At 51.5% G+C, this 25,518-nt stretch overlaps 1 protein-coding gene across 2 annotated transcripts; it reads right to left on the bottom strand.

Moving 5' to 3' along the window:
- Positions 1-25,513, bottom strand: TRIB2 (tribbles pseudokinase 2). 2 transcript variants are annotated; one of them, XM_037048735.1, is made up of 4 exons: positions 25,292-25,382; positions 23,732-24,892; positions 18,648-18,940; positions 1-2,425 (listed from the first exon to the last, which is right to left on the bottom strand). In XM_037048735.1, exons 2-4 carry the CDS (start codon positions 23,999-24,001, stop codon positions 1,957-1,959), a joined length of 1,032 nt encoding a protein of 343 aa, XP_036904630.1. In that variant the 5' UTR covers positions 24,002-24,892; positions 25,292-25,382; the 3' UTR covers positions 1-1,956. The 2 variants fall into 2 exon arrangements, with proteins under 2 accessions (XP_036904630.1, XP_036904631.1); XM_037048736.1 differs by lacking the exon at positions 23,732-24,892 and having other exon boundaries at positions 25,292-25,513.
- Positions 25,514-25,518: the final 5 nt, after the last annotated feature.

Here is a 25,518-nt window from a genome sequence, read left to right as displayed (position 1 = left end):
TTTTAGTTAAATACGCACAATTTTATTGATTGAAGAGATTAGGACAAAAACATTAAACCAAATACAGGACAAAGCACCAGAGGCCATAGATCCCCACCATGCGTGTTGCCAATCTCTCCTCCTCCAGGTTCTCAAAACACAGGGAAGGGGGAAGGAAAACAGGTCCTCCTTGACACAGCACCATCTTCGGGGTGTGAGACACCTCTCTCCTTCGCATCTTCCATTGTCAAAGCAGAATCAAGGGCAAATCCATGGCCGCCTTGTCTCCTGACATGAAGGTTAAGCCGCCCTCATGGGAAGGTGAAGGCCGGGCTCCTGCTGGGCAGGCATAAAGCATCCAGGTCTGCACATACATGCCACATACTATAATGGAGCACAGATTCAAGTAACATTTACATACCAGAGTCCACATGTGACCTACCCAAAAACAGGACCATTTCACAAAACGCATACAGGCAGTGAAATCCAAATGACTGAGGTACTGGAAACACAAATATTTAAGCCAAAGGAATTCTGCATCATACAGCAATAGAAAAGCCGTTAATTAAAAAAAAACAAAAAAAAACAGGCCACTCAAAATCAAATAAAGCTATCTAGAAAAGCCAAAGAAAAGGTTATTTCAGGGACAGAAATACTCAAAACAAGAAAAATATATATATATATAAATGTTAACAACAGCATGTAACATGTCATCCCAAGTCAACCCGTAATTGAAATACTGGCTTAATACATCACAATGTGACATTTTCCTTAATAAATAGAAGAGTTCTTGAAGATACAAAGGTGCGTATTGGGATAGAGAGCTGTTTTTATTTATATCATCCTAGCTTTCAGCTTATTTTCTTTCCCGCTTGTCTCTACCGAGGGTTTCTGTCCAAACCAGAGGGCCTTCCAAGCCAAAAGGATCATTCTTCGTAAAGAAAACGAAATAGCTGCCCTGTATTTGATACACGTGGGACAACCTGCTTTGTCTCACTGGTCTCCAATAAAGCAAAGACAAAAACGTTTCGTTGAGGGTCGGGGGCTGCAAAAGCGTCCGACTCCAAAAGCTTCCCACCATCTCACGCCACCACTCGGCCACCACACCAGCCAAGGGGACGCCTGCCGGCCACCCTCCCCCTTCCAAAGAAAAAACAATTAAAGAGTCCAATGTCTCTTTTCCTCTCTTCCTTTTTTTTTTTCATTCTTTAAATTATGATAGCAGTAATGCATCTGGAAGTTTGACTTCTAATAGCTTCCTGCCACAAACCAAATGACAAAAAACAGAATAGCTTATTAAAGGACAGATTTTTTTTTCTCCCCTTCAGGGAGCAAATAATTAACATCTCATTTCCTGACGGGGATAGTAAATAGTTTGCTCAGAAGAAGTGAGCTGAAGAGAGTGATTGAGAGACACAAACTGGACTTGTATATTTTTTTAGTTTAGCACCCAGGTTTCACGTCAGTCTGTGTGCACCGAATTTGTTTTTAAGTGAACCTTAATTAGCAGATAGGTGGTTGGCTTCTTGAAAAAGGAGAAAAAACAAAACAAAACCCTTAGCCAATTGTACCTTCCCTGAATCATGACAAGGAGTTAGATGCTAACAGTGCAATGCCAAGATGTGTGTTTGAGGCAGAGTTTCGATTCTGTCAGGATCTGCAGCTACTTTTGAACGAAATGAAAAGTGGGGTGGGCGGAGGCTGACTGGCAGGGGTGGTCTCTGGGGCCAACCAGGGAGGAGGAGCTCCAGGGGCTTCCCCGCCCTGAGCAGACCCCAGAGCCCCACCCAAACACCACTTGCCCCTGCTCTGTGCTCCGCCAGCCCCTGTAAGATTTTCCTTCTCTGAACCAAGAAACGTGTGAGTGTCAGTGTCTTTCTTGCTGCCGAGCCAGGTGACGCGTGTTCCCTGGAAGAACCCCTTTCCACGGCCCTCTTTCGCTCCTGGTACCAGCTCCGTGTCTGTTGGGGCGTGAGCTCAGTTAAAGAAAGGGTCCAAGTTCTCTTCCATGTTGACATCCGGCACCAGCTGATCAGACGCCTCCTTAGCACCATATCCCGAATTCGAGACGCTAAAATCTGTAGAAAACCAAGGATGGTCCAGAATCTCCTGCGAGGTCAGCCGCTCAGAGGGCTCCCGCCGCAGAATGCTCCGGATGAGGCACTTGGCCTTGGGCGACAGAGTCTCTGGAATGTTGAACTGGCCACGTCGGATCTTGCTGAAGAGGGAACTGGGCTCAATGTCATGGAAAGGGTACCGCCCTACCAACATGGTGTACAGCATCACGCCCAGGCTCCACACGTCGGCTGCTTTGCCCGAGTAGCTGCCGCTGGTGTTCAGGATCTCCGGGCTCACGTAAGCAGGGCAGCCGTGCTTGTCGGAGAGGGAGTCGTCGTCTCCCCGCAGGATGTAGGCATCTTCCAGGCTTTCCAGCTTGACCCGAGTCCTGCAAGAAAAGGAGCAAAACGTGAGCTCGGAAACATCAGGATCCCACCGCTCTATCATCGCTCCTGCTGGGTTTCAGTGACTCCCATTCATTCAACCAGGCAAACTTCACTCACTAAGCAAAGTTACCATACGCTCTTCTCGGTACCATACGCTCTTCCAGTGCTGGGGACCCAGGAGCAAACAAGACGGATTAGGACTTTGCAGGGAGCGTACAATCTATTAGCAGACTCAAACCTTCAGCACGTAAACGAACCACAAATAACATTACCGCCTCATCTTAGTGCTAAAGAAACAGGGATTAAGCAAGTTTCTCAAAGTCACACTTGAGAAATGATTTGGATTCACAAGATTTGAACTCAGATACAACCAACTGGGAAGCTGGCAGAAGCTCTGCCCACCACTTCCGGTAAACTTCCGGCGCATGTGACGTAACAGTCTGCAAGGACCTTTCACATTACGCAAGTGAATTCTGGTCTCACAACAACACTTTGGTTAGAAATGGGAGATTTTACTATCCTATTTTCCAGATAAGAACACTGAGGCTCCGAGTGTGAGTACCTTGCCCAAAGCCTTTTAGCTGGGAAAAAGAGAAAAATGCTGGAAGGCCTCACGTCTTCCCAGGTCAGCCACGGGCACCCTGGTGTGCATGGGGTGTGTATATGAACAACAGCATGAGCCCAAGGTCCTTCTCAAACTCGTTACCCTGTCCCCAGTCTTCCCCCTCCCATTTGAAGACCACGTGCTGGCTGACGGGAACGTAGGACTCTCCTGGGAGCCCTGGCTAAGACAGAGGTGGAAAAATCTCATTAAACTCTATGTCCCTTGAACCTAGCCCTTATCTTTATGTGGTAGGTCTTGATATCATCATTGGGTATAAAAAAAAAGTACATGCTCAGGAAATACCTTTGAAAAGGAGCTGAATTCTTCTCATTAACTATAACTAATTTTCAGTGACTGGAGTTGAGGACCAGGATGTGACGTGGCCTGTGCCAAGACTGAGGGCTGTCCCCTACCCAGAACCCTAAGCTCATAGCCCAGTGTTTTCTGCTTAGAAAACACCCAGGTGCCTCTGAGATGCCTGTTTCCCTGTCTCACCGTCATTCTTTAAAGGGAAACTTAGGAATTCCTACCTTTCAGTGCTTACAACTGAAACCCTCCTGCGACTCTCCTGGCCAGAACACTGTCACCACCGCCAAGATCCAGTGGTTCTCTAGCCCCATAAACTCAGTTAATCCCATTCTATCTCACTAATTAAGGTTTGCCACGAAGGTGACATAGGAGAGGGCGGAGGGACTGGAGTTAGGGGTTAGAACCTCATAAATAGTGCCCGTGAGGTCCTACAAGGTCTGTGTCAGCCACATCCGTTGGTTCCTTCATCTCAAGAGTGCACTTCGAAGCATCTACCCTGTTGCCCAGGTGTCACGAGGCTCAGAGGAACAGAGAATGGGGACGTGCTTGGAAAAAACACCCTAAGGCTTAGTCCTAAGTCGGAGCCTGTCACTCAGGTCCACCCACCCCTATGTCTCTCCCTGCCTCCTACTGAGGGTCGTAGCCTTTTACGGCAATCAGCATGGCCCCTCAGAAAGCTCCAGAAGGGAGTCACGGCTCAAATTAACCCAGGGAGATCTGCTGGGAGCTCTCTGTAGAAAAGGTCAGAAAAATCCTCAGTTGATTCTAAGATCTCACATATTCAAACGTCATCCGAGACAGGAGTTTCAGAGACCAAGGAGTGACAACGTCCTGGTACGCATCCCCATGAGTGAGATAGGGTATGGCCAACAGAAAAGACGCTGGGCTGGAACGAGGAGGGCAGACTGAGGCCAGAGCTCTCACTTGCTGTGTGGCTGTGGACGAGTCACTCAACCCCTCTGTTTTTCGGCCTTATATAGGACTATCGGGCAAGGTAGTCATTCTTTGTTTTTTAATTTTAATTTTTTTATTGTGGTAAAATATATGTAAGATGAAATTTCTCATTTTGACTCTTTTTAAGTGTATTCTCATTGCTGTGCATCTAGCTGGGCAAGACTGTCTTAAAATCTCTGCCATACGGAACATTCTGGAAGTCTGTAATAGAGAGCAGCCAACCTTTCATGTCTGCTCACCCAGCCTCTGCTGTGATCTATAGCATACACGATTTCCCCACCTCACAACAGCTAATGATCTGGAAACATAGACCCACTCGTCTGGAATTGCGCTGACTAATCCCCCACCAGTCTCCCTGCATGTCCCAGGACTGGAGGTGAGTGGGAGACACTCAGTGGGCACAGCTTCCTCCACCCACCATCACCCCCAAACTCTCCAGCTTCAGGAGCGGGCCAGGCTCCTCGTCTCCAAGTTCACTGCCCTGGCAGCAGAGTGGCTGTGGGGATAATGATCACAGTGGAAACAGGAGTAGTATCAGTAATAAGCCCACCCATCTGTGTGACAAGAGACAGTCCAGTGGAAGGAGAACCAAACCAGAATCAGAAGACCAAGTCTGGGGCCAGGTCCCTCTGCCCAAACCCTCCCCAGTGGGGCTGACATCGGGCTGCCGGGTGGCCCCCAGGCATCTCAGCCACGTCTCAGCCACACTCCCTGTCTACCCCAGCCTCTTCTCTGACCCTCCAGTGTACCAACTGACCTCGGTCCCTCCCGGGGCCTCTGCTCAGGCTTTTCCCAGACACGTGAGCAGCTCACTTTATGTCCATGTCTCTGCTCAGATGAACTTGATTACAGAGGCCTTGCCGAAGCACCCTATAGAAATAGCACCCCCTCCCCACTGCTCCCACCCACCTCGTCACCACCTGAACCCTAGGTATTTGTTTTTCTATACTTTTGCATGTGTCCGCTTTGAATGATTCCAGTGGTCATCTCGAGGTGATCGATCGCCTCATTCCTCCCCTACAGGAGCCCGTGGGCAGGTGGCTGAGGTCACCTGTGTCACCTGTGTTTATTGCCATACCTTCAGCACCTAAAGCACACAGAAGACACCCAGTCCACAAGTGAAAGGGACAGTCACACATTAAGCCCTAGGAGCTTCAGTGTGCCCATTTCTAAAGAAACAGGGCCCAGCTCTGCCAGCTTGGCCAGGATTAAGTGGAGGTCAAGTGAAAGACCCCAGAGGGCAGCTGTTGTAAATTCTGCCTCAGACGCCTTCCAGTGAGGGTGGAAGGAGACACGAGTCAGCCCGTTCAGGGGACAGACATCAGCACCTCAAGCTCTCTTTTTAGCTGAATTTATTGGGGTGACCTTGGTTCACAAAACCATGTAAGTTTCAAGTACACAACTCAACAAAACATCACCCGTACGGTGTGCCTGTCATCCCAAGCAAAGTCTCTCTCTGTCCCCATTGTCCCCTCTTACCCACCTCCTCCTAGCCCCTGCTCCCAGCTTTGTGTACGGCCAGATCTAAAGCCCTTCCATTCTTTTGCCCACCCAGGGCACACCCCCAGGTTCAGCCTCGTTCCTTTGCCCATTGCCCACCGCCCCCCAGCACCACCAGGCAGCAGAGGCCACGCTCACTTCCTAAGCCCTCTTCTGAGTCCGCCTCCAGAGCAGAGAAAAGGGCCCTAGAAAATGGTGAAGGGCGCTCTCCTAGCCATTAACCCCTTCACCAGGGCTCACCGCTCCTCCCCTAGCTCCAGACAGGTCAGCAGCTATGCACACACCTAAGGCATCTGAGGGTGAAATAAAAGCCACCCCATGCACTCAGGTTCAGCTGCCCCTAAACACATCCCACGTCACCTTCCTCCCTTCAGAGGCTGAGCTTGCTGTCCCCATCTGCCTGTCACATCAGGCACAGTGGGTGCGGGGATAGGGCAGCCACAGAGCCCGGCCAGGTCAGTGTGCAAACTACCAAACACCAGCGATCAGACATCCTCTAGGAAGCTGAACATGTGCGAGGTCGCCGCATCTATTTTCTTTTTCAAGCCCATAAAATCAACCTCCAAAGCAGAAATGATCATTCCTTCCCGTGGACCCTGAGCCTAATGCTGAGCTTGTCCAGCCAGTAAGACTAGTGGGGGGCGGAGAGCTCACCTCTCCCTGGGCTGTGCACACCTGAGGGAGGAAGTCCCACCATCAAGGAAGCTCCATCAAAGTGGGTGGCACACAGGTGTACCCAGGGTCAGGGCCAGGCAACCTTTGGGGCAAGAGCTGGCTCCCTCATTATAGGGGACACATGCATCCAAGGCAGGGGAGGGGAGAAGGAAAAAGAAGTCCTTTTTTTTAAGGCAAGGTTATTTTAATAGATGCTATGATTTCTAAGTCTGGAATTTTTAATGTTCTAGAAAGCTGTAAGTATTGTCATCCATACAAATACATTCAGGGAAGACTCAGTAGGATTTGAAGGTGAAGCCCAGATTTTAAACAGAGTAGATACCACGTCCTTCAGTGATACCTCTCCCGCATAAGAGATGTCATGACGTCCATCTTCTCGAAGCACTAACTCAAAACGAAGGCAAGGGTTGGAAATCATCGCCTGGAGACGGCATCGCAGTCGATCTGACCTTGCCTGCTTCTTGGAACACCCTGAACTTGTTTACATCACTCTCAGGCAAGGGCTGAGGCAGGCGGTCTGGACTGCGTCTTCCAGCGAGGACTGGCCAGGACGCACACGTCAGGGACCCGAGGCCAGGCCGGAGTTCCGGTCCAGTCCCTGTGGACTTGCTACACAAGGGAGGTCCCTGGAGCTGGACTCCCGGTCTGGGAATGAGGGGCTCTACCCTCCCTGGGGTGGGGATGGGGCGGGACCAGCGGACCACCGGCATGGATCCGCATCGGGGAAGTAAATGAACCTCCTCTCCCCTTCTGATGTCCCTGAAGAGGCTGAGGATGATAAACTTCAAGGCAAAGAAACTGATTTTCATAAAATTCAACAACCACTGGGGGCCCTAGTCATTAAAATGTCCTAATCAGCATCGGGGCATTTAAATTAAGAGCAGGGGCTACAGATCTGATACATAACACCCATCTTCCCGGTTTTTATGAGGATTCAATGAACAGAGCTTGCACAGGACTTTCAAAGTCAAGTCTACAGTCACGTTTACAGTATCTACCAAGGAGCCTAGCAGCCTGGCTACAGACAGTGGCCTTTCTGACTAAGTCTGCTATTAAGATAAGGCTCTACCTCTGACTCCGGAGCCTGGAGGGGAAGGGAAGACAGATGGACAAGCCTCAGGCAGGTGGAAGTGGATGTAAATTCTGTGCCCAGATTCCTTCCTGGGCTCCCTGCACTGGTTTTCCCCCTAGCGGGCAGGTTCTCCCCCCCCACACAGGCCCAGCTCACTCCGCTCCCTTTATTCAGTCCTGATGAAGGTCTTTGGGATGGGCTCTGTGGAGGTGGTGGTAGATGAAGAACAGAGAGTCCTACAGTTGACAAGGGGAAGGGATGCTGAAGACGTTTGTGACCGAAAAGCTGTAAATGACAGTGATTATCTCCTGCAGCTTCTTGGAAGAAAGAGCCAGGAGCCCGCGGCAGGATGGGTTTGGCCGAGACGCCGCATCCCGCATGCATCTTACAACCTGCTTTGCTTTCGACCTCTAATGAACAAGGCCCACAGGGGCAGCTCGGCACTCGGGCCGGCCCAGCCCAGTGCCAGGCCTGTGTCCATGGATCCTGCGCAGGGTGGGGAAGCTCCTCCCTACCTCCGGGGAGTCGCAGCATTGGCTGTGAGAGCCAGGCGCCCTGCCCACTCTCCACAGAGGCTGCTGGGGTGGGGTGGGGGAACCAAGTGGAACTTGGCTGCAGGTTCCCTTTCTGCCTCAGTTTCCCTTCCATGAAATGGGAACATACGGCTACACAGACTGAAAAGGGCTCTTCTAGCTGTAAAATTCCTGATTTTAAGTTTAATGTTTAAGTTATAAGGATAGCAACACTTTCTATGTGACATCCTTATAACAATGAAAATAATAATCCTAGTTAACAACAGCAACCGTGAATACCTAAACACTAGAACTCTCATCAGTGTGCATTTCTATCGCTCCTAACGAAATTGAAAGGCAAATATGATTATGTGCAACCTTTCTACAAAATAAGGAAGCTGAGGCACGGAAAATGAAATGCCCTAGGTACTATATAATAGGGTAACTAAAAAAACTGGGCTCTGAACCCACATGAGGAGGATCCCAATATTGGTGCCCTCTCCGTAATACACCTGGCACCAACATCACAGATTTGCTCAGAGTCAAAAACCAGGAGACTTTTAAAGAAAAACCATAGGTATAGAGAGACAAACATGGCCCCAGGTATATTACGCACTAGGCCACATATGAAACCATCACACACACACATGATCTAATCGCTGTAGCTCACAAGGTGGACAGAGGACACTGGACCTGCCCATTTATACCAGATGAAGAAACCAAGGTACAGAACCCAGAGGGGACTGGTTCAAGGCCACCTGGCAAGTGAGAAGCAGAGCTCAGATTCAAACCCAAGTGCCTGACCTCCAAATTCAGTGCTCCTTCCAAAACATCCCAAATGGCCTACACAAGCAACTCAGCCTTGGCTTTTAAACTTTTAAATGCCGCCCAGGGCTCTGGGCAGGAAGAGATCAGGACAGGGTGGGCCGGGGTGGGGCCAGGCTGGGAGTTCAGCCAGACAAAGTGGGCCTGGCCAGGATGGGAAGTCCGGTGGCCTGAGGTCAGTGGAATCTGGAGAAGTCATTGAAGGCCATTCTACAGGGAGGGTCCAAGCCGGTGAATGGTCAAGTGAGAAAGACCCGCTGCAGCCAGGCCTGGCCTTGTGCTGTCCTGCTACTGCAGAGCTGCCCTTGGCTGCCTTGGCTACCAGTCCCGGTGCAAGCAAGGGCCCACCTGGGGCTACTGCTGGGGGCGAGGGACAGAGGAGGACAGTCCTAGCACCGTGCCAAGCTGGCAGCCACCACTGGGACTCTATGGGCTGCTAAACTGTCCAACAAATCTTCACTCCTTTAATTCTACTTCCTACACATATAAATTTTTCCAGCAGTCACCTCTGAGAGCCACCAACTCACTAGGTCCTATAGATTTGGTAAACAGACCCAACTCCAAGGCCAAGCAGCCGATAAACCCATAAGGGAAACACTTCGGAGCAGGGAGAGAAGAGTCTACAGGGAGGGGCCACAGGAGAAGAGCTGGTTAGTTGCTCAGGGCAGTCAGTACGCCCTCTTAGGACCTTACACACAATCCAGGAGGTGGGGGTCGATGAAAGAAAAATCAGAGCTTAGAAAGATGAAATAAGGTGCTAGGTCATCTCATAGTTCGGATGAAAAACTCACTCCAGCTCCAGCACCCAGGTGTGTCCAGGGGGACACTCCGTCCCAGCACCCACGCCGGGTCCCACATCCTCTGCCTGGAGCACAGCAGCCGAGTCATCATGGCCACGGGAGTGTGGGAAAACCATCCACCTCCAACGCCTTCCCTCCAGGAAGACACCAGGCAGGCAGGCAGGCAGCCCGCCGTCTCCATAGGAACAGACAGGGAATTCCCAGAAGACAAAGTAGCTCAGGACTCCTCACCCCTATGCTGAGGGCCTCTTGCTCCCCTTTATCCAGGCCCGGCTCCTGGAGGGTCCTCAGCCCTAAATCCATCACTGATCGATGGCCTCTCAGAAAAGCTTCTGCACACCATCTAACTGCTAATGCCGGACAGCCGAGGGCCCAGGCAGCCCGGAGTCTCCCAGGCAGCCAGGCGCACCTCGAGGTGCTGCTCCCGCCTAGCTGCTGAGGGTCTAGAACCTGCCCTCCATGCCCCCTTGGTGGGGTGGGAGCAGGGCTCAGGCCAATCCCTTTAGCCTCCTCTGTCCCGGCACAGTGCCCTCCCTACACACAGCATGTTCAGGCTTCCTGGCCTTTGCTTAAACTCTCTGGATCCCCTTCCCCTTCCCTCCTATATCACTCAGACCAACCACGAAGGAACCCTTCTCCACCCTGACGCAATGGTTCTCTCCACCTTAGCCCACTGCTGGAACATTCTCTTTCTGCCCCCAGGAAGCGGTCTGAGGCACCCCCTTCCTCTGCAAATGCTGCTAGAAGTAACCATGACACTGTGCCTCCCATTAGGCAAGGACTGCCCGGTGCTGACCCTGGCACACCCAATAGCTAGCAATGTCAGCAGTGTACAGGAGGTGCCGAGTGAAGGTTTCTAAGGCAGCATCACTCCCAGGCCGAAGATGCCCCCAGGTGTCCCGTGTTCAGGACATCTGGCAGGATTCTGCTCGAGGATTGTGGTGTCCGGAGTCCAAGGAAATTTCACACAGGCTGGACTCTCGTCCATGGTCTAGAGAAACTCCCAAGACTGCTGGGGAGAGGACACTGAACAGGCATTTCTACCTGCTGCTCTACCATCAATATATTTAAAGGGGTTTCTTATAACATTTATGTCTCCAGAGCATACGGGGCTCTCCGTGTGCCCACTTAGTCAGCTGTCACGTTCACGAAGTACTTACAAAACTATGCCCTGCCCTAGGCGTTGGGATGTAGACAGACCAGTGGACTTCCTCTCACGTATCTGAAGAGGAAACAAACCCCTCTCCATTAGGACTGCCCGTGAGGTTGGTGAATAGTGGGCCCCCAAGAAAATCAGGCGCTAGGCTTCATTTAGAACCCAGCCGGTGAGGGCCACCTGGTGTATGTACACTTGCTGCCTAATCACTTGAGAAAATCCTTCCTATGGTTTGGGCACGAGGAGCCAATATGATACCTGTTTCCTGGAGCCACTGTGGTCTCCTAAGGCATGGGCTCAAAGTCAGGTTGTTACAGAACATACCCTGGGGGTGCTGCAAATGATATACTATTAGCGAATGGACCCACCCTTGTAATCCAGGGGTCCCCAACCTAGGTTCACCTTGCCCACCGCCAAGGAAAGACATCTCTCAATGGCAGAGATTGGTGAAAAGGAAAGGGGTTATTTATTGAAAATGTTACACAGACTTAGAGTAATGATTTCATGTCTTCATTAAAAATACTAAAGCCATTTAGAATACTCACAAAATCACAGTCCTTCCTTCTCCCCTTTGCCCAGAGTTCGGGGTACCTTATCTCAGGAAAAGAAGTAGAAGTTCGTGGTTCAGGCAGCCCCTTTGTTCCGGCACCATCACCTGTGTCACCTCCACAATCTCCGGTTAATCCCAAACCATGTGGCACCTTCTCATGGCCCACCAGCGAGAATCCTCTCACCCCTTTTCTTCCAGGCAAAGTCTCTCCTGCTTCCTAAGCCCTGTGGTCCCCAAAAGCCCCAGCATGGCTGCCGAGCCTGGGTTTAAATCCCAGCACCAGTCTTCCTCTGTAGCACCACTTCCGACTCCTCCCACAATCAGGCACACCTGCCACATTCCTGCATTGTTCCAGCTTTCCTGGGCTGCCATAGTAAATCCGGGCAGGCATGGCCCCCTGGTGTGGAGCCAATCATCTCCAAGCTCTCGCGCAGGCTCTGTAACTGGGAGGGGGAATTGCCTCCCAGTTACGTCATGGGTTGAAGTCACTCCCATCCCCCTGGCTCAAAACAAGACCACAGCTGTTTAACATGTCTATGAAACCAGCTGAAGGTTTTAGATATAATAAACCATCGTTCTAGAGGTTACCTGCAAAACTGCCGCTATTCAGAACAACTCAATGGCCCTGCTCGATACATCCCGTCCCCCAGCTCAGACTTGTGGGGGTGAGGACATCCTACATATGTATATTTTCCTAATATTTCCTGGACACCCTGAGTTCTGGACCCCATTACAAGTCCCCATTTGGGGGCCCCCCTTGGCTGCACCCTGTTACAAGGTGTCCTGGGTGCCAACCTCAGGTCTGGCACTGATTAGCGCTGAGTCCTGGGCCTCAATTAGGTAATCCACACAATGATGATAACAACACTACCTTACTTATCAGCTTAAATCAATGTAAACGTCATAGTTAATTAAGACAAAATCAGTTCGTCTAAGTGTCATAGTTAAAACAGGGCCTGGCCCTGGCTGGTGTAGCTCAGTGGACTTGAGCGCAAGCCTGCGAACCAAGGATCGCGGTTCGATTCCCAGTCAGGGCACATGCCTGGGCTGCAGATCAGTTCCCAGCAGGGGACGCACGAGAGGCAACCTTACATTGATGTTTCTCTCCCTTTCTCCTTCCCTTCCCCTCTAAACATAAATAAAATCTTTAAAAAAAAAACAAAAACAAGGCCTGGCATGTGGTGAACCCTGCTATTTCATTAAAATGCAGGTCCCATGAGGGCCAGGTGTCGGTCTCACTTGTCACTGCAGTGTCCCCAGAACTCAGAATATGCCTGACACAAACCAGGTGTCCCATGAATATTTGCTGAACAAGTAAGTGAATCTCCAGACTGTTGGGTTACGAGGCCCAAAGCCATCAGACGACAACCGAGAGCAGCCATGACACCTCCCATTCTGTCTCCGTGGTGCCCCAGGCCCCGGGCCAGACACCCCAAGTTCATCATCCGTAACTCCTGCCAGCGCCCAAAGGAATTGAAAATCCTCCTGCTGTGCCCTCGCTCCACTCACCCAGGACCTCAGTTTAGCTCATCAGCTAATTTATTAAGTACAAACAGTGAGCAGCCCTGCCAGAAACCCGGCTGAAGAACACACATTATTTAGTCTATTTCTAAGCACAGAGGCCCGAGGAGGCTCCCCTCTCCAACGGCGACTGGAGAAGCCCTTGGTAAGCAAAATTACACCCCACCACAGACTCTGACGACAGTGTCTTCAGGAAATGCCACTTTTGCATAAATCGTAAAATCCGAATGGACACGCTGGGTTAACTTCTCCTTGGATGTGGGACTACGAATGCAGTTCTCCTTAAACGCGTACCTACATGGCAGATTCCTAAGTGTTCACCTCTCGGGCTCCCACTCTGGGCCATGGCCTTGACACCAGTGATCTGTACTTCCCCTGCCTCTCTCGGCTCTCACTGGCATCCAATCTGAGCTGCTCCTACTCCATAAACAAGAGTTTCTTTCTTTCTCTCTTTTTAAAATATTTTATTTATTTATTTTTAGAGAGAGAGGAAGGGAGGAAGAAAGAGAAGGAGAGAAACATCAACATGCGGTTGCCTCTCATGTACCCCACACTGGGGGGACCAGGCCTGCAACCCAGGCATGGCGCCTAACTGGGAATCAAACCAGCAACCTTTTGGTTCACAGGCTGGCACTCAGTCCACTGAGCCACACCAGCCAGGGCCATAAAGGACCTTTTCATTGATTCAATGCCCATAGCTGGCAGGAGCAGAGAGCATGGGACAGGTCCAGCCGGAAGAGAGGAAAGCCTCATGCAGACAGGGACGGAGGGCAGGTGCCTCGCAAGGTGCCCCCCAAGGTGCCCCTACCATCCTGGGGAGGAAGAGCGGGAGGTGACCCTTCCTGGAGGGCTGGCAGAGTCTCAAGTACATAAAAGTGGTCAAGATAAAGAAGGGAATTCCAGGAGCTCTGTCTCCTTCAAACAAAAACGGTGAGGCATTTGCCAAAAATTCAGTGAGCCTACAACTTAAAATAATGTAACTCACTAGTAATGAAAGAAAGCGGAGTCTGGTCCCCAGAGCTCCCCTGCCTGCCCTCTGTCCTTCATTGGATATTACACCTTCAACGGAGGCTGAACAACATGAATGAAGATCTAAAAGAAGGAGGAGGCAGAGGAGAGATTAAACAACAAAGAAACAGAGAGCTGACCCTTGGGGGAGGGAAAAACCTCCCCTATCTGGGGTGTGAGGCGCAGGCCTGGGGTCTGGGCAGATGGCCCGTGGGTTCCCTTGAAGGGTCCCAGCTCCTTCCTGCAGAAGTGAGCACCCATCAGCTTCCACAAAGCAGAGGAAATGAAACTTGTGACGTCAATTGATAAAGATCTTCTAACCAAAGAAGAGATATGTACAGAGGCATGTTTCTCCGTTCACATGGGGTATTTCTGTGCAATGAAACGGTAGCACTGAACCTTGGCTGGGCTCAGGGAGTGAGGGGTGGTCCCAAAGGAGAAGAGAAATCCGAGCTGGCAAAACCCAGACTTCAGCAGCCCTAACTGCAGCCTAAGGCTGCACCAGCTGAAAGGACTCCTCCCATCCTGAGTCAGCAAATTGGCCCCTGTGTTGCCCAGAGGGCCAGACACTCAGGCAGGGGAGGCTCCGGACAGCAGGTGCCGAGCCCAGGGTCCACGCACTGATTCATTCAATCCCGATCCCACCGGGAAGTCTTCTTGCTTTCTCCACCCCACAGGGGAGGCCGTCTCAGCAGAAGAGATTAGGAAACTTGGCAAGGTTAAGTGCAAGAGCACAGATTGGTTTCCTGACAGTGACCCTGCCTCCACGCAGAAGTAACCCACCCTGCCCCCAGTGCAGATCCCCCCTTAGAGGCTCAGACTGAAACAAGCGTTCCCCAAGCACTGCTGACCACACATCACTAAAGCTACAGCGGAGGACTGGGGGTGGGGGGGAGGTGGAGGATTTGGGCACTGCCCTCTGTCCGATTTAGGGCCCAACCCCCAGGGGCCCCTCCTACTCGGATTTTACTACAGGAACTGTGGATGCCGGCGAAGGGCGTGCCCAGCGTGCATTCAATCAGGGTAGGGGTTTAACTTCCTCAAACAGAAAACAAAAGGGGGGAGGGTGCTGTGCTGAGCAGAAACATCCGGGGCAGAAGAGGAGCAACAGGGCAGGAAACACAGTGGGCGGGTGTGACCCTTCGCCCCCAGTGGGCCTCCTGTCCAGCTTGCTTTGCATACATCTTGTCAACCTTCTGGCCTTTCAGAGCTGAAGGTTCCACAGCACATGCACTTGACCTATCAGTGGCCCTCCCAGCACTGATTCAGTGACTATAATTAAACAAAAGAGAGAAGAGGATGTGGCTTCAGTCTGAACCCTTACATCACGAGGGCTCCGCTCTTCGCGGAAATGGCTGCCAGAGAGAAGGACCACATTCCCCAGGAGCTCACAGCACGCGGGGAGCGGCTCACGGGTGACGGCTCGGTGTCATCATGACCCCAGGGCCCGCTGTCCATCAGCCAGCTCCTGCCCTGCCCCATGAGTCACCGCATCATCTCACTGAACGTTCACAACCACCCCACAGGGATGCAACTGTTAATTCAGCCCTGCAGAAACTACCGCTTAGAAGCATTAAATGGCTTATCCAACTCGGGCAGCGAATGAGTGGCAGAGCCGGAACTGGAATCTAGAACCCAAATCAAAACGAAACAGAAGCAGCAGAGAAGGCTCTGAGGTGCTGCTAATTCAACCCAGGGGCTCCGGTCTAACATAAACTGGGTGTCAGCTGGGTGCACCGTCTGCAAAGCGACTTGTGGGAAACTGGACTTGGGATGGTGACGGTGCCACTCAACATGTTTCCCAGACGACCATGGACTCGGTTACCAATGGTCCAGAACAGGAAGTCTACCCATAGGAGTCCACCTACAGGCAGGCCTCCTTCTGAGCCAGGAGGAGATCAGCCGATTTCACTAGGGAACGCTTTTGCCTTCGGTCACTTTCTTGGTCCACCCAGAAACAAGAAGCACATCTTTGAGAAAACTGATGTGCACAAGGCGTGTGGTGATTTGCAGTTGACTAGCAAAGCAGCCCTCCCAGGTCTCTTCCAGGCTTTCCCCCCGGGGACCGATGCACACAAGTTTACAAAACAGGCAGGTGCCATCATTTCACCTTCAAGAGTCTTTCAAATTCAGCCCAGGGTCTCCCCACATTCACCATCAGGAGAGGAGGAAGCTCTGGTCCTATTCAAATGCCTAGTGATTGGATACTGTCCACCAGGATAGGAGGGGAGGGCTGCTAGCGGCAAGGCCCCAGGGTCCCTGCCTGACTCCTGTGCCCTTCAGGCCACTGTGCAGGCCCACAAAGACTCACCTGCGTCACTCAGTGTCTGCTGAGGGACAAGCATGCTGAGTGACACCCCGGTCTCATACTCTGCAATCAAATGGTTAAAAACCAAAACAACAAAAAGAAGAAAAAAGGCTACTAGGCACTACTCCCCTTGTCCAAAAACTTAACAGTGGGGCTTTAAAAAAAGAGTATTAGGAGCTACTGATGAGGAATTCAGTATGTCCTTAACAACGGAAGCGACCTTCTCAGACCTGCCCAGACAGACACTTGTCTCAGTCAGGACAGCAAGTCCACTGGGGCCACAGCAGGGCTCTGGAGTGAAGTGACGGGATTTCCAGCCTAGCTCCACCGTCAAACTGGCTTGTGACCTTGAGCAAGGTCACTAACTCCTGCGTGGCCACCACCTTGCCGATCAGATGGGGGAGTTCTCCTCCTCTCCGGTGGCCCCTCGGGACAGCAAGGCTGCAGCAAGCCAGGTGCTCTTAGACCAGAAGAGATGCCAATCAGCTTTCTACCCACTTTAGCTTTGACAGTCACACGGGATACTTTTTTCTGGTTCTTTCTAGAAAGGGTCATGCTGTTTTGCAGAAGTCAGACATAACTCCCAAGTCAACAGCAGCGACCCACAGCCCCCTGTTGGGAGCTTCTTACACCTTGGTGTGCCTTCCCGAGGCCCTGGGATGTCAGGGATTTGGGCTGTCACCACGCGTTCCTCGGCACTCTTACACACGGGGCCATAAAGGACAGCACGAGCCCCATGGGAGCTCCTCCTCAGCCGTCATCTGCTTCCAGCTGCTCCCTAGGTTCTCGGGATTCCTGGAGCCCACTCATCTCCTCGGGTCTATGACCTGGGAACGTTCACCCTACCCGGACTCACCTCACAGACACCACGGTGTGCTACTGCTGGATAAGCCGCCCCAAACACTTGCCGATGCCTGAAATCGCTCCCTAAAAAGGGGATCATGACCTTAACCTGGGACCATCACCCGCCTCCGCAGCTCTAGGAAAGGCAGGGGCAGTCTGCACGCCCTGCACTCAGCTAGATTAGAAATGCTCGTGAAATTATTCCATTTGGGTTAGGTAACCACGGGCCCTATACCTTTCTTAATCCCCAAATGCTTCCCGGATATTTATTTCCCCATTAGCTCAAGCCACACAGATGGTAAAACCAGTGGACACAGCACTGGACCTCTCTCATTTGGGTGCCCTCCTGTAAGCCAGAGCCTAAAAATGCCCCAGGCCACTGGGGTAAAAGGCAAAGAGGCTGGACAGCAGGCTCTGTGCAGACACGCAAAAGGTGTTCCAGACACGTGAACTAAGTGAGTGAATGCACAACGTGTGCGAGACCTGTATTCAGAAGGCCCTAATAGCCTTGTGACGATGGACGTCCACTTCCCTGGCCACTTTCCCAATAACGGGAAGCGACAATGCCCGCAGCAGTCAAGAGAACTCCAAGACATCACGTGAGTACCCGCTCTGGGACAATTCTTGGAGGAGTCAGCCATGAATAAACCAATTGCCTCCACCCCTCTTCTAAAAAGCACATTATTAAAAAGAAAAAAGTAATTTGAAAGAGTTTCTACAATCAAAGTCAGCTGGAGGAGACAGCAGGGTCCCAGTGGGATCTGCTAACTAGAACGTAATGAGTGAATGGAAGTACGAGAAATGGAACCCAGACGCCCAGCATCCTGGCCAGCCACCTCCTCAAAGAACGGAGACCTGCATGTCCCTGCGGCTTCACACTGGCAGCGGTCTCCTCGCCTGGAACGCTAGTCCTTCCCATGTGGCCTATTACAGATTCACCTTTCAAGTGTTGCTTCTAAATTCACCTCTCTTATAAAAACTTTCTTGACTCTCTGAATCCTAGTTAGAACTGATATCACAGCCCCCACTCCCATCTGACCCACTACATACATTTATTTGGGGCCTGTCAGACCACCTTATAGGGTAGTTGCCTAGTTAATGCAGCTTGCTATTCATAACACTGAGAACTGTGATGAATGCTTCATATATATTATATATAGATATATATATAATATCTATTGAATAGGTGAATAAATGAGTGAATGAATGAATGAATTTCAAATGACTGATGCCAGGCACTGAGTGTTCTAAAGGTAGGATTTTGAAAACCTTGCCTCACTCACGTTGAGAAGCCCACCCCACCTTGCAGCCACGTTCAGAGTTCAGAACACCAAAACAAAAGTAAGTACCAGGTCACAAAATACCCTGCACCTGTCCTCTGAGCATGTGGTTACACCTTTTGAGTAGCGGCGACTTATTTTCCAGGGGCACGTCAAACCCTGTACCATTTACCGGCCTGGGTCCTTCCCCGCATGCACCTCCACACGTGGACCACAGGCAGCCGAACAGCCTCCCCTGCACCCTCTCCAGCAGACTGCACAGAGCGGCCCGTCGCAGCACGCGGGTCTGCACAGGCACGAGACTCACCGTTCTTCGTCCTTAAAGATGAACTTCCGCAGCTTGAGGTCACGCAGCACCAGCCCCCCGCCGTGGCAGTGGGCCACCGCCGAGGCGATCTGGTAGAAAAGCCTGGCAGCCTCCTCCTCCCTCAGCTTCTTGCAGGTGCGGACAAAGGAGTGCATGTCCCCATAGCTTCGCTCGAAGAACACATAGGCTTTGGTCTCCCCCAGGATAATTTCGGTGATTTGGTTGATGTTGCTGTGAGCAGACAGGCAAAAGCAGGGGGCCAGGGACTCCTGGTAGCAGCTGATATCAAACACCTAGGGCAGAATGAACAGCGGAACCAGGAGTCAGAGGTGCCTCTTAGACCGCCAGGTCCCATTATGCAAACCCTTCCCATGGAGACTGGCTTTCCAGATGACGAATGGTGTGCTGACCTTGAACCCGGACCACACTGGGCCCGCGTCTTACCAGCTGTGTGGCCTTGAAGAAATCACTGGACATCTGAGCCTCTAAGTCCTCATGTGTAAAATGGGCAGATGACACCTGCCTCACTTTGTTGGAAAGGTGATCTCAGAAGATGAAGGTAAAAGTGTTTTTGCAAGATACAGTAATAATAAAATGTACCACAGAGGGTACGTTTTATTATTTCTCTATCTCAATGGCCTGGTTACAGAAGAATCAAAGCAAAATCAGACTGTGACCCATCCCAAGTTACATAGACAACACCTTACATTCCTTCAAAAAAAAAAAAAAGAACAATGTACATGAACACCCTACAACTATAACAATGACAGACAACATACTTGGGGCTATACAATTGTGTCATATAGCACTGGGCATGTTGGCAAATAATAGGTTAAACATGTAGGTTTTCCCTAATGACGATCTAATTCGACCCCTTCATTTCACAGATGGGGAAACTGAGGCTCAGAGAACAAGTCCAGTCAAGCCCCTGGTGGCAGAGCTGGGAATGGGACGGTTAACAGGAAGGCAGGCGAGCTTCTTTCTCTGGTCCTGCCACAGATAGATTCTGGCTGAATGAATCAGGTTCGCAACAACCGCCTATGAATCAAAGAGAGCCTGTGAAATGCCGCCTCATTGTGAGGTTATTATTTAAAAAGAAAATCCACCCTCCACTCCTTTTTGAAACAGACCTAAAGAGGTATTAGCCTACAGAGGATTTTTGAGGTTAAAAAAAAAAACAACCTTTCATTCATTTGTAGACCACTAAAGCAGGACTACAAATTCCTGGGTTTGGAATGTGGTTTTACTATCTGCCTGCGAATGCGTGTTCGGGAAGCCACTCGGGGCCTACGGGAGGCAGGGCAGGCGGGGGGGTGCTTTGCAGCATCCAAGGCCAGGAAGCTCCAACCAGACACAGTGTCATCCGTTCACTGTCACTCAGCTTCTTCTATCCCTTTCCATCGGGTACAACATACTCTCCTTGACCAGCATTCTGCAGAGTGCGGTGGGAAAATGCGGGCCTGGATACCCCTACATGTGAGCCCCTAATCCTGGCTGGGCCCCTGCTAATCTGGATGAGGTGGATAAAAAGCATTTCGGGTCACGGGGCCTCCCTCCTCCCCATGACGACAGGCACTGATTTAGAACCCTGCTGATCCCCTGTGGGTCCGGAGCCCACATGAGAATGTGAGAGAAGCTTTTAGCTGACCGTTCCTGCTCTCGAAACGCATGCTCCACACAGAATTTGTTTTAAGGGGAAGCACGCGCCTTCCACACCCCATCCAGGGATGCAGGCTGCTATTTAAGAATCTTCGAGTTAAATCCCTCTTTGCTTCAAAAAATAAAATCTGTGAATCAGACAGGGTGAGCAAGAGCCTGTGCAAAACCTGGGCGAGGAAGCCAAGGAACGTTGTGAATGAACCATAATGAGGCATCTCAGGAAAGCCCTCGAATTTAAGAATGAGTCCTTCAGCATCTCCAGAGACGGCAAATCACACCCCGGTCCTGTCAAAGGACAACCTCCACGCCGTGACCTCAGAGGTCCGTCCATTCAATTAAGCATCTGAAATGCTTGCATGAACCGTGACACTGCAGGCAGCAGAGACCCGGGACAGCCTCAAAAATCTCCCAGAGAGCCGCAAACGCTCTCTTTGCATTGCAGAGGCGAATGCAAACGCTCTGCGTCATTATGTAATAATGGCCATGCGTGTCCTGAAGCATCGCGCTGCAGGCTCCGTGGCCTGTGCCCACGGAGGTAGGACCGTTGGCCTCAAGTGCATCTCTGAAACATAAAAAGTAATTTTCGCTCAGCCCCTTTGAGGGGCTAGTACCCTGCCCCGCTGCTGAAACAGTGAATGGACACAGAATTTAAAAAAGAAAATCAAACATACTCAGAGCAGCGTCAATGTGTAGCCAGCCATACCCTTTGTAAAGAGACCAAATTCCAAGATGGTGGACAGAGCATAAAAAATAAAGCCAGTGCTCACGTTTTCCCAAATGGGTAGGAACCTCACTTTTATTAGTAGCAGTAACAGGCATTTATGGGCTTGGATTGGTATTTAAACTATCACCTTCGAGTGCAAAATCAAGCCATAAGCCTGGTTGCCAGCTGCTGTTGAATGTTTCATTTGGAGCCTCAGTTACATAATGACATAATGTGACAGTTCAGATAAAGCAGTAAGACTGGGCCATCTTTAATAGCATTTGCCAAAAAAAAAAAAAGGGGGTGTGGGGGGGTGCCCATTCTGCCAAGATAGTAATACGTCCATCTGCACCACAGCTACCAGCATTTCCATGAAAACATAAGCTGCAGACTCCTTAAAGCGCCCTCCCTGTGCTTCAAGTAGGCATGGAGACAATAAACAGCCTTGATTATTTTGGGTAAATGACTCTCAAATCCCCCACCCCTCCACACACAAACAACATTCCTATAGAATTCTCTACACAGTTCTCTATATTAAGTGGCATCTTTCCATTTGATCTGTTTTTGCAAAGACCTTTTCCTTGGGTCACCACAGAGCTGGGAGAAAAGAACTTTATATTCTGAGACATCAAACAGAACTTGATTGATGTGTAGATCTCACTGGAAGCTAAGAGCCTGCACTGTGGATCTTACGGTAGTTCATAGAAACAGCCTTGCAAAACCCCTTAAAGCTTCCGTGAATGTATTCAACTATGCTTGCATGAGAAGTTGCTAACATCACCTCTGGTTAAAAAAAAAAAAAGGCTGGAAAACAGAAGCTGCTGTGTCTTAAAGGGATGACCTCTGTCAAGCAGAACAATGATACAGCACTTAAATCCACTTGCAGCCACACAGTAATTGGTGAGGGGCTGCGGATTCAATCTTTGCAATAACGAAACCAGCAGATTAAGTACAGTTTCAGGCCAGAGAGCAAGTCTGCAAATGACACTGTAAGGTCGGCCCAAAGTGAAATATGTCTCGAAGGAGCTGAGGGGAAAAAGAAAGAGCAAGGGCCAGGGTCACCTCTGCTTTTAAACAAAGAAATGCCAGCAAGGCGCTCCTGCAGAATTTGGTGGCAGAGCCCCCCACCCTGACTTACAAGCATCTCCAGCCTCCGAAAAATATGAAAATGCTGCACCAAAGTTGAGCAAAAGGAGTGAAAACATTCACCAGTGAGTGAGTGTGCATATTTCACAGCGGAGGGGCAGCTCTGTGGAACTCATTCATTTCAGAGGATGACTAGCCTATTGTGCAACGTTGTAGGTCTTCTGAGAATTCAATCCAGCTCTGAATAGCCTACCGAATTTTGGTTAACCAGGCACAGTTGCTCTGGGTATCAATAACTTGGAGAAGATGCAAAATACCAAATGCTCGGCACAAGCAGAGAGCAGCATTCAAGAGTCTCCTATTTCTTATTTACCCCTGAGGTCTGACTGGAGACCTCCACAAAACCACGCTTTACAATGCAACCCTCCAGTCCTCTGTGAAATAAAGTCCACAAGGCAGTCTCGTGGCTCGTGGCAGAAGGGGCAAGCATTATTGGTAGCACAGCTGTGCAGAGTGACCATTTCAAAGGTAGCAGGGGTCCCCACTCCTGATGATCCCCTTCCCCCTCCCCGGGACAGTGGTAAAAAATAAAAAAAAAACAGTAAGTAAATCTAAAATGAAGTGACAATGATTTCTTGATCTCTATACCCAATTCCTGGGTAGTGGGGTGCTCTATCGTTTTATTTATTTATTTATTTATTTATTTATTTATTTATTTATCTGTTTATGCAACTATTCTGCTCATCCCGTTGTCGGGAGCCCTGTGGGCGCCTACAAAGACACACAGACACAACCAGTCACTGGTGCGTTCAGGGTCAAAGATGAGGAGGACTGGCAGTGCCTCTCCCTGCATTAGCACCGGTATTCTTGTGGCTCCAAACGTTACAGACAGAGGTGTGTGTTGGGGCGGGGGGCCGGGGAGCCTAGGGGCGTTCAGGCACGGATGTCTGAGAATGGGAAGAAGCCAACCCGAGAGAAGACTCAAAGGAGTCACTATTTCCTGCACCCAAAGGTGTGCGAGCGGCTTTGATTTCCACCCACCACCTTCCTTTCACCGCTCCAGGCAGAGGAGAGCTCGCGGTAAACTCCTTCCCCCAGCTGGGCCCCTGGGCTCTGCCAGAGGGGACACCTTTGTGTCTCTTTTTAAAGGGCACCTTCGGAACAAAGGTTTAACACCTGCACGCTGCCAAGAACAATGGCTGCGAAAGGAACCTTCATCAACGCCTTGAAATGAGCGGGGGATCCCCGGCTCCGGGTTGGAAGGGGAGGGGGCTAGACGCCGGGCGAAATCCCCCGGGCCGCGGGACCCGGCTTCGCGCGGAAGAGATCCACGAGCCTCTGGGAGCAACCCGTGTCCGTGGCCCTCGCGCGGTCCCGCCGCCCTCCCCGTCCAGAGCTCTCCCCAAAACGCCCCCGCCGCAGCCCGCCCCATTGTCTGCAACGCTCTGAAAACTTCGCAACAACTAGTCGCAACGAACAAATACATAAATAACCCCCTTTAACGAGGCCACGGATTATTATCCGGGAAAACCTTCCTCCCCCGGACTCCAGGGCTTGGCTACCTCCCGCCCCCAGCAAACGGCCGGGGAATCTTTTCAAAAACGCAAAAAGCACAACAAAACCCCGGGCTCTTTACCTTGCACACCAGCTCCTCTCCACTGTGCAGATGCACCGCACGAAAAACGTGGTCTCCCTCCAGAGGTTCCAACAATAAGTATTTCCCGATGCAAGAAACGCAATGCGACAAGTTCGGAGTCTCGGGCGGGCTCGGGGAGCCGAGGTTCGGGCTGAAACTCTGGCTGGGCTCGGCGGACCTTATAGACGACAACTCTTCGAAATCCTGGGTTTTGTTCCGCGATCTCCCATATCTCGCTATTGTGATGGGGGTAGACCTGTGTATGTTCATGAGTGTGGGGAGCGCACACGGCAAACAACAACAACAAAAAACCCGCTGGAGGGATGAGTCGCTGGCGAGCGCGGCGGCAGGCGCCTCCGTGCCACGGATTTTAAAAGGGGACGCGAGGCGAGGGGACAGGAAGAGGGCTACGCGGAGAGTTGGAAGCCCCAGATGGGCGCCGCCGGGCACCTGGTCTGCTCCGAGCGCGGTTCCCGGGGGCACTCGGTCGGCAGCGGCTCGGGTCCTTTTGTTGCCCCAAAGCAGCCAGAGATGTGTAGAATCTCCGCACTTTCAGTTCCTCTCTCTCCCTCTCTTTCCAGCGTGGACCTAGACGAGGAGCCGGGTGGCTAAAGTGGGAGCTGCAGCGCCGGGTCCCCGGAGCGATCCCCGCGCAGGCTTCCGACTTGCAGACAGGGCGGAGGAGCCCTGCTCTACTTTGTGCAATCTTCCGCGAGCGCACAGTGGCGGCTTGCTCTCCACGCGTTAGAAACCCGACAAAAAGAAAAAGGAAATCAGCACAGGTCTACCGGCTCGCGCCGCTCGGCAGACGGAATCTGCGCTGCACCCCCTTTTTTGGTGGAAAGGGTGGGGGGCGTGGAAGGAGGGGGTGCCGGAGAGGGTAGTTATCTACGATTTAACTGTAGATGGCGTCTGAGGCTTTTCCAAGATCGCAAGAGCTCTCCCAAAATTAAACAAACAGACCAAAAAAAAAAAAGAAAGAAAAAGAAATAGCAAGAGAGCATTTAACTTAGAGCGGTCAGCGCTGCCAACAAAAGATTGCAAAAGCGTGGCGGCGCGGGCCGGGAGCAGGTACCGCGACAAAGCCCAGGGCTTGGCCGGCCGGCCGGAGGTCAACACAGGCTCATGCCGTCGCCGCTCTTTGGAGCTCCAGGTCGTCCTCTGAAAAGGGGGGAGAGAAGTGCGGGAAGGCACCAGGGTAGATCAATGGTCTCCGGTTTCCCCCGCCCAAGCTTCCGGGGATCCTCCGGGCGCTGGAAGGGGATGCGCCCCCCGCCGTGCCAACCCGCGGCGCTCCCTTCCCGCCGGGTAATTGGATCTTTCTTTGGAAGAACTGGTAACAACTCGGTCTCCCCCTATCCTAAATCCAATTGCCTGGTCGGGTGGGTTTGGGAGGCAATTGACGGCTTTTCTTCCTCTTCTTTTATTTGTTTCCTTCCCCCTCGGAGGTAAGAGGAACGTGTATTTAAAATTGAAGGGGATGGCCGACGTTGCCCGAGGCCAATCCCGGAGCTCAGCACGCCCGCATCTCCTGGCGAGGCGGTATTAATAGTTACTTACGTGGCCGGGGATCTCTGAGCTAGCCTGGCCGGGTGTGCGCGGGTGTGCGCGCGCGCGCGCGCCTCGCTCGCGCTGGGTCTCCCCATTCAATGTCACCGACACATTTCCACGGAGCCTCCGCCCCCCCTTGGCACCCGCCACTGGCTCAGCCCGGAGCCGGCCCCGCCCCTCCCGCGGCCGGGCCCCCTCATTGAGCAGGGCGCCCATCAATCAGCTTCAGCTGCCAG

This window comes from Sturnira hondurensis, unplaced genomic scaffold (genome assembly GCF_014824575.4).
Source record: "Sturnira hondurensis isolate 20B ecotype Veracruz unplaced genomic scaffold, ASM1482457v3 Scaffold0006413, whole genome shotgun sequence".
NCBI classification, from domain to species: Eukaryota; Metazoa; Chordata; class Mammalia; order Chiroptera; family Phyllostomidae; genus Sturnira; species Sturnira hondurensis.
The sequence above is the reverse complement of the archived record's forward strand: the minus strand, read 5'-3'. Positions and strand labels throughout refer to the sequence as shown.

What these genes read in the sequence shown, in the direction of transcription:
- TRIB2 (XM_037048735.1), bottom strand. Translation starts at nt 24,001, where the DNA reads ATGAACATACACAGGTCTACCCCCATCACAATAGCGAGATATGGGAGA. An exon ending in GAGAGGAGCTGGTGTGCAAG is followed by an intron (nt 18,941 to 23,731) that starts GTAAAGAGCCCG and finishes ATTCTGCCCTAG; the next exon opens with GTGTTTGATATCAGCTGCTA. An exon ending in ATCTTTAAGGACGAAGAACG is followed by an intron (nt 2,426 to 18,647) that starts GTGAGTCTCGTG and finishes CTTTTCTTGCAG; the next exon opens with GACTCGGGTCAAGCTGGAAA.